This window comes from Ciconia boyciana, chromosome 9 (assembly GCF_034638445.1).
Source record: "Ciconia boyciana chromosome 9, ASM3463844v1, whole genome shotgun sequence".
Taxonomy (NCBI): Eukaryota; Metazoa; Chordata; class Aves; order Ciconiiformes; family Ciconiidae; genus Ciconia; species Ciconia boyciana.
In genome coordinates, this window is record NC_132942.1 from 11,545,048 (window position 1) to 11,558,555 (window position 13,508).

At 41.7% G+C, this 13,508-nt stretch overlaps 1 protein-coding gene across 2 annotated transcripts in view; it reads right to left on the minus strand.

Moving 5' to 3' along the window:
* Positions 1-8,921, minus strand: part of CPEB4 (cytoplasmic polyadenylation element binding protein 4) — a 45,777-nt gene extending 36,856 nt beyond the window's left edge. The window contains exon 1 of one of the 2 annotated variants that reach the window (XM_072872147.1): positions 5,928-8,921. In XM_072872147.1, the coding sequence (XP_072728248.1) occupies positions 5,928-7,049 (1,122 nt within the window). In that variant the 5' untranslated portion in view covers positions 7,050-8,921. The remainder of the gene's footprint in view (positions 1-5,927) is intronic. The other variant, XM_072872148.1, reaches the window with a different exon arrangement.
* Between the last annotated feature and the right edge of the window lie 4,587 nt (positions 8,922-13,508).

The following is a 13,508-nucleotide window of genomic DNA, read 5'->3' on the forward strand; positions in this document are numbered from 1 at the left end:
GGTTTAAAATGTCAGCCAACATTTCAAAAGACATTCATTAAACATAATTTTGAATAAGCAGTATTGTTTTCACAATAATATACAAGAGGTGACAGCTAGCAGATCTTGTTATCAAGACTGTAAATATTCTACAACAGCAAACGCAACAGTTTTGAGCTATACACTGGCCAGCTCTGTCTACAGAAAAATAAAATTATTCTGATTCTCCTACTGTCTAGAAATCATTCATAAGTATGTAGAGTGCTCATAATAATGCAATGTCATTGTTAAAGCATAGAGAGTAGAACTCAGGACTCATGTCACAACTTTGTCATTGGATTCATACAGTATGGGCAAACCACTTCATCTCAGTGACTACAGTGGTTTCCCCACTAGCACCCGGACAAATTATGTTTAGAGGTCTTGTAAAAAATGGAGCCACCTGTAAACTGGAAATCACTAAATTCTAATTACTATTCCAATTTTATTTTTCAAAGTCCAAAGACATTTCATTCCAAAAAGAAAGTCACTTGGTACGAAGCACGTATGATATATACAGGGACATCCTCCTATGCAAAAGAAACTAAACATGAATTTTTCATGCACAGGAAGATCATACTTTACACTTTAAAATCTTATACCTGAATTCTCTTGCACATCAGAAAAATGTACATCTAACTTAACTATTAAAGTTCAGATTCATTATATTTAATGCTGCACCCACAGCATTATCATCACCTGAACAATTAAGATTCCAGAACCTGAGAGTTTCTATTCAGTGTTCCCCATGATGGGCCTTCCAATGCTAAAAACCCAAACTGTACAAAAAGTAAAGCCTGGCAAGGTATGAGCACTTGCTAGTAGCTAAGGCTGTGCCTAATCTTATATGATTCCTCTGAAGACAGAGGCAGCAATAATAATGTGAAGTGTGCCATTGCATTAAGCAATTTCTTGAAGGCGATTAATCAGTATTTATGGAGTAGGTATAGTTGTAAAACTGGGGCTTACTTTATATATTTAAATCTTTGTCAAACCAGAACACCTATGAAAATTAGAAAACTCACAACTACATTTGCTACTCTCATTATAGCATGGGAAGCCTGAAGCTTTCTGAAACCTCTTACATATTTCCCACAATTAAAAAGCCTTGCGTCTCAGGCAAAGTAAAGTGTGTAGGGAGAGGTAATATTGTAGGCACTAAACACAAGTTCCACATTTTTCTTTTAATTGCGAAGCAAATTTGGACTTGATTATGCTTCTGGGTAAGCTTCTCCTCCTTCCCACCACCCTGCAAATGCTGTATTCTAGCTCCCAGTCCAGTATCCAGTGAATTAAAGGCTTTGAATAAACAGGTTTTTCCTGAAAGGATGTTGCTGTATGCTGCCCTGATCATCTTTTATAGCTTCAGCAGGGAACAATAAGAAAAAGCTGGAAAAGTTAAGTGACGCATAACATAGGAGTTTTTTTGGGAGGGAGCACTTCTGGTTTAGTCAAACTTGAACTTTTTTTTTTTTTAAGTGTTAGAAATTACAGACCTTTATAAAAATTTCCAGTAACATGTCTGATTCTATTTTAGCCACATATTAAGGTTTTTTATGTATCTTCTAGAAATTATTTTCCACAATATCTTATGTTCTCAGTCTTTGTGCTGGGCTGCTAAGTATGCAATTTTCAAAGCAAAATGCTTAATAAGAGGAGTACTTTTAATCTTCGGAAAATACAAACATAATTCAAATAGCTTCTAACAAAAGCTTTCTTTAAAAAGAAATCCTGAGGTCAAAAACACAGGAGGGCCAAAGCCGAAGTATTAAGGTCAGTAGTTAAGTTTATAAAACAAGAACAGTGTTAACTTCCACAGTACTTAACTTGTGTATGTCATACCACATTAAAGTGCTTCTAATTCCACAGATCAGTAGCGGTGGGGAACAGCATACAAAACACTAATTACTACACAGCTGATGTAGTTATAGAAAAATGGGTGAACAGACATTTAAAGATCCAGCTTCAAGTATTTATTCTATTTTAAAGTGATAGCTTGAAATTCCTTGGAGTAATTGCTGTTGCTAGAATAAAAATAAAATTCTGCAAAACTTTCTGCAAAAGAAGTAGCCTCATTTTATGCAACCAGCTATCATGATTTATGAAAAGGTTCCTCAAAAACAAAGAACAAATATTGAAATAAAGAGGCATGGTAAAGAAATTTATTTGCAAAATTCCTTCAAGAGGAAAGACTGGCAAATGCATTCAAGAGGTTATTTTTTAATCCCAGTTCCCCATGAATTTGTTTAATGCACTTATTAAATCAACCCATTTCTATGGGCAAACAAATCATGACATATAGTTCAGAATTAAAACACATTCTGTAATCACGTATGTGTTTTCTCAAACATTCCGTATCTGCCTGGGGGAAGAGAAAGTCTCTCTGGCACAGACCCTCAATGGATTTGGAAGGGGTTATATACCTGGAAACTAGCCACTGTAGAAGAAAGGAAAAAACATTTTGAACAAGTGGATATAATGACCTCCTCTCATGTACAAAATTATTTGAAATGGGCAGTTATTTTCAAGCCTGATTCCAGGAAGAAACACAAATTATTTTGAAGCATTTTTACAGAAAGCTGAACACTATTGCTTAACTTGCTTGTGCCTTCAAAGACCAATTGAAAAAACATCGTCTCGCATTTGAAGATGAGATCTGGAAACCTGGAAATGCCTATCAAAGCAAGATTTATGCATTGCATAACAGGCAGGATGTTCCACTCTCATGAGGAAGTGCAAGTACACAGCAAAAGGAAAGCCAAAACAATCTTGAGGGCAATGCTGCAGTAAAATGCAATTACTGAGCCCTTAGTTTGTCAGGGCTGCTGAAGGAATTATTTTTTTTTAAATTGGTAACTTTGTAAGATGCAATAGTCACAGTCAAAGCATTTTCATTTATTAATTCTCAGGGAAGGCCGTTGTAGCCAAAAGACTCGATTTTATTTTATTTTTTTATTCAGGAACCATTTTTGCATTTGGAGACCATTTCCTTTTCAAATGAACGTACAAAGAACAATGGCTTTTCTCTTTTCAAAAGATCTTTGAAGGGGGAAGGCTGCCCAGTGGCTAAAGCACAATATCAAAACTTAATTTCATTAACAGATCTGGTAACAGTCTTCTCTGACCTTGCTTCCAGTTCCATCTCTGCAACAAGAGGTTCCTACAGACATGCTAGTTCTGAAATGTTATGAGACAGAATTCCAAATAAAAAACACTTACAAAAGTACAATGTTTTGCATGCAGCTCTCAATACCAAGCAAGCAATCATCAAATTGCAAGATTATCAAACAGATCACCACAGTATTTTCCTTTTATCTGCGCCATTTGGAATGCTCACTTCATTGCAAGTGTCTAAGGGCCGTGGGCAGAAATATTTGAAGTGAGCAGTAGTTCGCACTAGTGGCTTATAGGGACATTATGCAATGTTGTCCTCTCCGAAGAGGAAACGAGCACTTACACTTGGTTACCCTAAGATTTCCATCAAAACATAGACTTCTGTGTTTCACCAAGCTTTGGACTAGAGATCACCTTTGAGAGAAAAAAAGTGATCCCCAAATATTTGCAATTGCTGGTTTACATCTTGCCTTCTAATGAAACTAATTTTCTCTAGATTGCAGCAACACTTGTTAATGATTTAAGCAGCAAAACATAAATATTAAATGAAAGGGATAGTTGTATCAAATTACTCCATTATGTTGCTGCCGCAAAGACAGCTTTGAATTATTTCCTAAATAGGAATCTAAGAAGATTCCAGTAACAAAATAGCCTTGTCCAGTACATGACTGCATCATCAAGGACATTTCATATATATATATGCATGAACACTAATATACAATAAGCAAAACTCCTTATTTCTGCTTTGATTCAGGCATACAATCAGCATAATCAAGAAAAAATAAAAAGACAAAGGTCAAATTTTACATCATTTGTTTCCAGCGATTCAAAAATTCAGTATGCTTTCAACCCACAAGTGACTAAGTGACCAAAAGAGCTAAAGATTTTATACAAAAAAAGTTATAAAAAGCAGTTGCCCAAGATGGCTTCAAAATTAATCAGCATCTTTCTAGGTCTGCAGTGCTGAAGTCCTGTTTTGCTGCCCTGCCCTTTTCTTCACAGAAGTGATAGTAACAGACTGAAAAGCACTTCACTCCAACACTTTCCTTTTCTTGGCATGAAGAAGTGTCAGACTTGGTCTTGACATGTACAGCTTCATCTTAGTGTTTATGTAAACACATACCAACATGCTACCCAAAAAGTATTTCTTTACCATGATCAAAATACGTGTGCATGATATTTTATGTTTGGAACATAACCCAGAAGTCAAGGTTGACTTTGCCAATTTCCTGAAATTTCCTTGATGTCAAACCAAGCACATTTCTACCACTGCGTATATATTTGGGCTTTATACACAGCAGCAAGGACACACTTGATCTCATTCTGTCACTCTGAACATCAGCTATGTGTCAGGGTACAGAATGAATTAAACTGTGAGCCAAGTCTCGCTGCAGTGAGGCTGAAAAAAGACCAACTCCAGCTGTGTCCCTTTTTTAATGGTTTCAGTGTGTAAATTTGGTATGCTGGACACAGGTTCATTATATTAATTACAAATCCTGACATTAAAATCAATTATTACTACGCATTCTAAATTTACAATGGCTCTACCTGATATTGAACCAGCTAGTAGCTCTGCAGTAGAAAAAAGGTCTCTAATGGAAAGTTATTGCCAGCAGCTGCTCTGCTGTCAGAAGGCTGCATAGGCAGGCCCTGCAAACCAAACAGAAACTGAACAGTTTATGAAGAACTGAACTGTTCCTATGTCTGAATCCACAAAGTCATTATTAAATATATTTTATTTCTTTAGGGTGGTTTATAACATGAGACATACTGCATGTTTTTTATCTACAGATCTTTCAAATTATTTTAAAGTAGGTCACCCTGGTTCTTACAGCACGGCTAGAAATACTGCAATAATTTTGAAATTTTTACTTTTGCCCTCATTTCAAGATCTTGAAAGACAACCCACTAAATGTAAAAGAACTCTTGGGTTTTTGGATTCACCATAAAGGAGTTTACAAAAGGCAGACACACACATAAAAGCTAGATTTAACTAACAGTCAGTTGAAGAGAAGAGTACTTCTGTTTTAATTTTTACTGCAAGTTAGGTTCAACATTATACAGTTCTTTTCAAATTCATAAAGACTCAGCCTAGAAGGAGAGGTTGAACTGCCAGACAACCTGCCCTCTGCCAGGATAAGGCCATATTAAAATATAGCAGACCACCAACTGAAACTCACCCAGATCTATTTTTGGTGATTATTTAAGGGCCTATAACCAAAATTTGCTGCCATTACTGAGGAAAGCAAACTGCATTGATCACCATCATGTAAAAAAAAAAATATCAAAGTTTCCAAAAAAAAGCTACAAAAATTATGTTGCATTACAAGTCCATATGATACTGTAAAACAAAATACAATCACTCAGTACTTTTTCTCAGATGTGGTACATTCTCGAATACTTTAGAAGGCCTCAGATCTTTCATGCTTCATCAGGCAGCACTTTTTTCCTTACTCCTTTTTGTAGATATACCTGCTACTTGTAGATAAATTTGTTCATTGGCTATTTCTGAATGTGTGCAAGTATTAAGCTGAAAGAAACTGGCTAATACAGATGTCTGGTGGGCAACAGATATTTATATGACCACCACTATTAAAAAAAAGCCAAACAACCATGATTCACAGCTCAGAGCATAATTCACCCTATGGCATTTTAGGTTAGCCATATATTTTTTTTTAGTTGCAAGCACAGAAGTCATACAATCAGACTGTACTGTTCAAACCCCCAACCCTTTCTAGGGCATTTTAATGCACTTACGTGTTATTTTTCTTATGGATATAACAGAGTATGCTCACCTGAAAAGGAAAAATATTGTCAGCTCTATTCAAACTGTCTTCCATCCACGATTTTGGAGCAAAGGCTGAGCTGGGTCGAGCATATTTCTGCAACTGGATATGATTACTTGCAAAATTCTTCTTTAAGGGTGAGATGGAGTTCAGGGGTGTTATCCCTCCATTCAGTCCCCTGCGGTGGTCTCGGCCTTGGGACCCACCCCACCCACCGTATCCACCGCCACCAGGGCTCCATGAAGATGGTGTAGGCGATGGACTTTGGTAGCTGCTCCATGGAGAAGGTGGCTTGTTAAGATTATTAGCCAAATGAGGCAACTGATTAAAAGCAGCATTTCTATGTGTGAATGGAGGTGGATGAGGACTTGCAGGAGACCTCCTCTGTTGCTGATGCTGATTGTGATGATGCTGAAAATGGGGGTGGTGAGGGTGGTGTTGAGAGAGGGGTCCAATTTGGGGGGAAAAGCTACCACCAAAGCCAGGGCTGACGTGATGTGGAAAATTCTGAAACAGCAGAGCACCATTATTAGCTGAGGCAGTAGGGACCCCTCCCTGGTGAAAAAAACTTGCATCTTCATTGATTATTGTAGAAGAAGAAGGAGCTATCGCTGCAGACCAGTTACTAAAACCAGTCAGAGAAGATGCAGTGGATGTCAAGGGCTGCGTCGAAGTACCTAGCCCCGAAGCCTCTTGATAATCAAATCCTGTTAACACCGGCGACTCTATTCTTATTTTCTCCTTTCCATTGCCGTTCTCTGAAGAATTATCGCCCTGATTTTCTTCAGTTTTAGCTTTCTCAGGTTCAGAGAGCATGCCTGCTTCCTGACTTTGACCAGGGGAAAGCTGCTGTTTTTCTAGGGACTCTTGCTTTTCCTGTTGCTGAGTTTTAGATTTTTCTGACCCCAGAATCTCATCCTGAATATTATGGGCAGCTGGAGCCGGAAAGAGCCAAGCTGACCCAGCACTACTGCCATTGGCAGCTGTGTTATTATTTATAAAAGCAGCAGGGCTGGGGGTTGCATTTTGATGATGGTGTGGAGGCTGCAGATGTGGATGAAATCTGACTGGAAAAGCTGACTTATTTCCAGTGTTGTTTTGCACTAACACTCCAAACCCGTAATCCCCCATTGATTGTATTTAGGGTTTGAAACCTCCCTGTAAGAACAAGTTGATGTTTAGTGTTTACCTCGTCCTCTTCTGAGGCGAGATTAGTAAGTATCCTGTTTTTAGCTAGATATTCCAGTTTCTCCCTCCACACTATTTATTTCAGATTTGGATAAAGATGTTTGTTTTTTGCAAAAAAGATAGATCTCTTCAACTATTTAAATGTGTCAATTTGTGTCCGTTTCCTTCCTTTGGCCAGGAGGAAGGGAAAAATAAATCTTTGGTTCACAAAATAAGAGGTTTCCTTTTTCTAAAGGAAATGCACAGCAATGAGAGAAAAAGCTTCTGGGGAATAAGGATAAAGAGATTCTAACTATCCTGTTTTTTCCTCCTCAGCAGCCTTGACTCGCCCGTAAATGAGTTAAGAGGGAAGAAAAAAAAAAATATACAATGACGTCTGGTCCCCTGACCCCTTGGCAGCAAAAAATAGATTTAAATCTGGAATAATTTAATACATCTCTATAATCTAATATATATTTGTGTCCTGTTCAAAAAGAGTCTTTGCTGTGGGTAAGGGAAAAATTTACCTCAGGATCTCAGCATTCAGAAGGGTGAAAAGGGGGAGTGAGTTACAGAAGAGGCTTTTTCCCGTGCTGCTGGGTTTAACCTATTATATTTAGTAATAATATACACTCTGTGCGTGTGTGTGTATGCGCGTGTGTGGTTGTTTAAAGGGGTAAGATCTTATCTCAGGAAATTAGTATTCTATGTGTGTTGGGTGGGGAGTGAGTTGTGCAGGAGAAGGGTGGATTCTTGATGCTGCTCCTTTTGGGCTGGGTTTCTGAGCTTGCCAGACTCGCTTCTTTTTTATGATCCAATATTTGCGTGTCCTTCATATGAGTCCTGGCTGGCCGAAGAGGAAGATTTTCATCTCAGAAATCAGCATTCAGCGTTCGGGAAAGGGGAAGGGAGGGGACAGCGAGTTGTGCAGGAGGAAGGGGAAGGAGATTTTCTTGCTCTCACTGCTGCTGGGAGGGTGGTTTCTGGTGCGGGGCTCGCCTCCTTCCACCGAGATACGTGGGTTCCCTGCAGACGAGCGAGCCCCTGGCTGAAAGGCCGGCTGGATATGCGTGTGTGTGTTTTTCCTCCTCAGGGACTCGGCATCCAGCGGGGCAGGGGCGGGCGGCGCAGGCAGGCTCGGCTCGCCAGGCCCCGGCTCTCTGTGGGGTGCCCCCCGCGGTGTCCCCCCTCCCTCGCAAGAGTCCTGGCGTCGGGGAAGGCAGGAGGGATTTTTTTTACCTCAGGAGAGGAGCAGCCTCCGGCAGGGAGGGGAAGGTGCAGGCGGCGGGGGGCCGGGCTCCTCTCTCCCCCATGGAAGGTGTTTAACCGGTTCTCCCAAATTGCCCGGAGATTACGGGACAGGGTCTCGGCCGCTGGGCGCAGCGCAGGGGGGGCCCGGCAGACTAACCGGGGCGCGGGGTCCGGCGGCGGCGGCGGCGGCTCCTCGGAGCAGTCCTTCCCCTGCTGCGCGTCTTCTCGGCTCCAGGCGGGCTTCCTTCCCCCTCATGTAAACCGGCCGGGCACCGGGAGGGTCGCCGCGGAGGACGCTGCTGCCGGGAGGTGGAAGGAGGGGGGAGGCTCCGCGAGCGAGAGCGACAGGAGAGGGGGGAGGGCTGCCGCGACACCGGCTCCGGGGAGTCGGGAGGCGCTTCGGTAGCCGGCGAGCCTGGCCGCGACGGGTCCTCCGCACGAAGCCTCCGCTGCTGCTGCTGCTGCCTTGTTTTGCCTCTTTTTCTTTTTTTTTTTTTTTCCTGTCTCCTTCCCCTCCCCCCACCCCACCAGCGGCCGCCGCTTCCTGCCTCGGTGCCGCAGCCGGTGCCTCCCTCCTCCCCACCCGGCCGCTGCCGAGCCCCGTCTCCTCAGGACAGAGCTGCCGCACGAAATGACAACCAGCTGGAGGAGGCAGCGCGGCACTTCCGGTTCAGCGGCGGGCGCGCCCCCGCCCCGCCCCCGGGTCCGGCTCCCCGGGCGGAGGCCCCGCCCCGCCCGCCGGCTGCCGCTTCGCGCCGCCATTTTTGGTAGGGGCAGGGAACACCCTGGCTGGGGCGGCCACCTTTGTTTTGGGCACGTCGCCCCCAGCTTGGTAGCCATCCTAAGTAAGGGCAAAAGGTCAGACGGATGCCGGCGGGGCGACCATCTTGGACTGCGGAGCGCAGTTCCCGCCGCGAGCGGCCATCTTTGGGCAGGGCAGGTCGTCCTCCTCGATGGAGGGCTGGTGGCGGGGCCGGGCCCTGACAGGCCGGGTTCGTTGGGGGCACCCCAAGCCGGTGTCCATTGACAGTCATTCCCTGCTGTAATATCATGGCTAATATCTAAAAATCAAATCCTACCTGAAACGCTGCCTGCTTGTAACACCCTTCGGAACCCAAGGGCTGAGGCCCCTCTAGTGAACCATCCCCTCCCTAAAGTGTCCTGGCCGGGGCCACCACGTTCGAGTGATCTCACTCGTGGAATGGAAAGTGAGCAAAAAAATGTAACAAAATGTTCAAAGAGCAACTTACGTGGAGAAAATACCACAATACCTGACTTCTGCTTGGTTTTTAGCTCTTGAAAAATAGAAATCGGATACAATGACAGAGGGTCGTATTAAAAATATGTGAAAAACTTCGGGAGTTTTCCAAGATTGTAATTCTGAAAGTCTTCTGAAACTCCAGCTCACTTAGGTATTTTAAAGGCTTTCCCAAATAACTTGTGTTATGTTGGTTTTAAAAAAGGCAAAAAAATAGTGAACGATACGAACAGATAGAAGCAAATAAATGGGCAGTAATTTGGAATTATTCAGGGATGGTTTCTGCTGCAGGGCCCACACCGTGCCAGCCAGGTCCTCCCCATCCAGCGCGAGGGAACTGCTACCTATCACATGGGCTGAAGGGGGATGTTTCTGATTCTCAGCTGTATTTGCCAATGGCAGGAGGTTGGAGCTGTGACAGCCAGCAAGTCTCGTCTTTCAGGATGATGGATGAGGCCATTACAACATTTTAAGCACTATAAATAGAGGTGTTTATGGGGAGGGGGATTACAGAGATGCGTCCGCATTGAAATGCAGCTCTCAGAGCTGGAGTGGTGGTAGGAAGAGAGGGCCTTTGTTGCATTACTGTGATATCTTGAATTTTCTTGTGGCTCGTGTAGTGCCTCCTGGACCACCATACCTTCACCTCAGCCTGGTGTAAAACTGGCTCAAGCATGTGGTAGCTTAGGACGGGATTGCCCCAGCGAGAATTTCTGTCCCAGTAACCAATACAAAGGCCCTAGTTTCTAGTATACTGTAGGAAGTTCTGGATTGAAAGTGAATGCATATTACAGCAAGTTGTACAACATAAAATATTAATTCAGCATGTATTTTATATAGCTCTGTTATTTATAAAACATTTAGTGATTATTACTTTGTCACGCATAGCAAATCTGTATAAAAGCAATGGGCTTGGTTGCCTCCAGCTGCCAGGCATACGAAGTGAAATTCCAGTTTTACTTCTACTGCAGTTACTAGATGGCTAACACCACACATTGCACATCTGATCGGTTTTTTGTACATACAGTTATGTGGTCTATGGGCACAACCATGGGTCCAAAATTGACGTGCGCTTTAAAATTTATTCTTGCACAGGAATGTGGATTGTTCAAGAGCAAGCATCAAAACTTTTTGTCTACTACAGATCTGTTCTGTAAAATAGTTCATTTCTGGGATGGGTGCCCTTTTTGCACATTTACAAATTAAAATATGCAAATAAAATATAGTCCAAAATTAAATAACAAAAAATAGTGAAATTAAAATAGCTGTATGTAGATACACCAGCAGAAAAATCAAGTGGAAAAGGAAACATGCAGAAACATTTCCTGAATAATTTTCATTTAGTAGTGGAGTGTCCACTACTACTTCCTCCAAGACTCTTTCCAACCTACTCAGTCACCTGATTGCAAGTTTGGATGATACAGATATTTTTACCAAACCCAGTATTTCTCAACAATTTTATTAAATAAACATTTTTCTTTGCAATTGTATGTACCTTGTTTCCATGTGTGCAAATAGACTTGTTTACATATGGTGAAAACATCATCGTTTGCGAATGTGTTATTACTGGGTTATAATTTTCCCTTTTGTTTACTGTTTGCAACCTATGTGAGCCCATCTGATATTAAGTATTATTTTCCTCTGTATTTTTCTAGTCATACTGTTATTATTATCATCATCAGATTCAGGGTTAACAAGCACTTCTGTCAAGAAGCTATGAACCTGGCTCCAGCAGTAGATTGCTATTACATGAATAGTTTGGGAAAGACTGAGTAGATGGCCTTAATTTAATTTCAGGCACACCCTTGCAATGCATTAGGGTGGATGCAGATCAACTGGAGTTATATGAGCAGAACTTCCAAAATCTGATTTTAATCACTTTGCTTGACAAACATGGTTTGCTGAAACCATGGGAGGTTTCTTAATGGCTGACGTTTTGATGGTATCAGCTGCCCAGCAGGATTTGTGTCATTTTATTCAGCCTCTTTGAGGAAAAATGCCTGAACAATATACAGGGATTGCAGTCACTACATTTAGTTGCAAAGAAGAACAAATCACTAAAGAAAGTGAGTAGTGTCTATAAATAAGTGCATTTAACAACCTGTGAGGAAGTTGCCACTTTGATGACTGGATGACGTAAAGAGAGTCGCAGATAATGTGTCTGAGCTTTATTTGGAATGCATGAAAACCAACAGGATTTTTTTTGAATTGTCACATAAGTTTTGCAGAAACTAATCATCAAATCAGCTACATGATTAGCTTAAAAATTGGTCAAACATTTTAAAATTAATTACTTTTAATAGCAATAGAATTTCATTTGCCACCTTCTTTTACAGGAGAGAATCTTCCCTTCCCAGCTGTCTTAACACTGCAAAACCAAGCTAGTTTCCATGGAGTGATGAAGATATTGTTGTTGTTTCTTTTAATTACAGACACATTAAAATAGTGACAAGCATTTCTTACTGCTCTAATTCCACATACAGCTAATGGTATGAGGAAGATTTTTTTAAATCACTCAAGCCATAAGCTCAAATCTTTGCACAGTCAAATCAACCCTTTATTGTGTAGGAAGTGACACGCTGATTTTCCTGTAGCTTATACCATGACCTAACTTTGGATGAAACTTGAAACATACGATCGAAATAATTAAAAAAAAAACAAACCACCACTTAGGCATCTAAATAATGTGAATCTAACTAATTTAGAATTTTAATCCTAAATTTCCCTTTACCTCAACAATAAATATCCAAGGATATTTTCAATGGGAAGGAAGGGGGAGAGTTTTCTCAGTAGCATTTGCTCACGTACAGCGGTGCGATTCAGTGCCCAGATGTGCTGCCACATCCACCTGCAGCTCAGTCGTGATGTATCTAACACCTTTCACCTGAAAGGGATTTCAGACGGAATTACACTTGAAGTACTTTTCGTCATTATGGTACCTTACACTAATCACTATTGGCACCTAATGGATTCATTTCTAGAAGCAATTTAACTCTTCTGGCTACCATACAAGAGAGGATTCCCCTGGCCACTCCAGCTGACATCATTAGGCAGCTTTAGCTGATCATTGCCAGTGGCACTGTGCACTAAGCAGGCTCCCCCCCAGAATCAATCTCCAGGATCGCAAACCCCTTGACAACCTCTTCACTGTGAGACTAAATCACAAGTGGGAACATACTGCTCTCCTCTGAGGATTAGATTTCTTAGCCTGCTTTTATTCTGACAGTCTCACCGTAACACGTCACCCAATAAGTGCTTGACTGTGACTCAGGTCACAGGAGAAATTGAGGATGGCTGAACTGGTGTGGAGAAATCTGTTTGCTCACTTTTACTCAGCCAGAAACAATCTGGAGATCTGTGGTTTGCTTGGGTCTGGTGTAGCACCCATTCAACCTTTCAGTGTTACACACCCAATGAAACACAGCAAAGGGGAAAATCTTCAGGGCAAAACAGAACAATTTTGTCAGCTAGACCACATAGCGTTGGTAAGGTCATATGACCCATAAGATGTGGAATCATTAACAATAATTTACTAGAATTAGCTCACAGATAAACTAAACCTGAAAAAAATGGAATCCCCAAGAAGAAGCCTCTCCATCTCGGTCACAGCGCTCATCCTAGGAGACTCCGGGAGAACAGATGTGCGGTTTGTGATATATACCCTGAGTGTTATCAAATCAAGGTCCTATTGAGCTAAGAAATGAAATGACTTACAGAGCTTAGAAGGAACTCCTTATGGAAAATGCCTTGCCAGCAACCCTCTTTTTTAAAAATCAAAGGACTGTCATCTCTCATGCATCTGCTGATTGCAGCTGTCACGGTGTCATCTGGAAAGAAAGGTGAACCCTCGGTGACTCAACACATGAACTTCAAAGGTTAACACTGCACACATTGCCGAGTACAGAAACATCAGA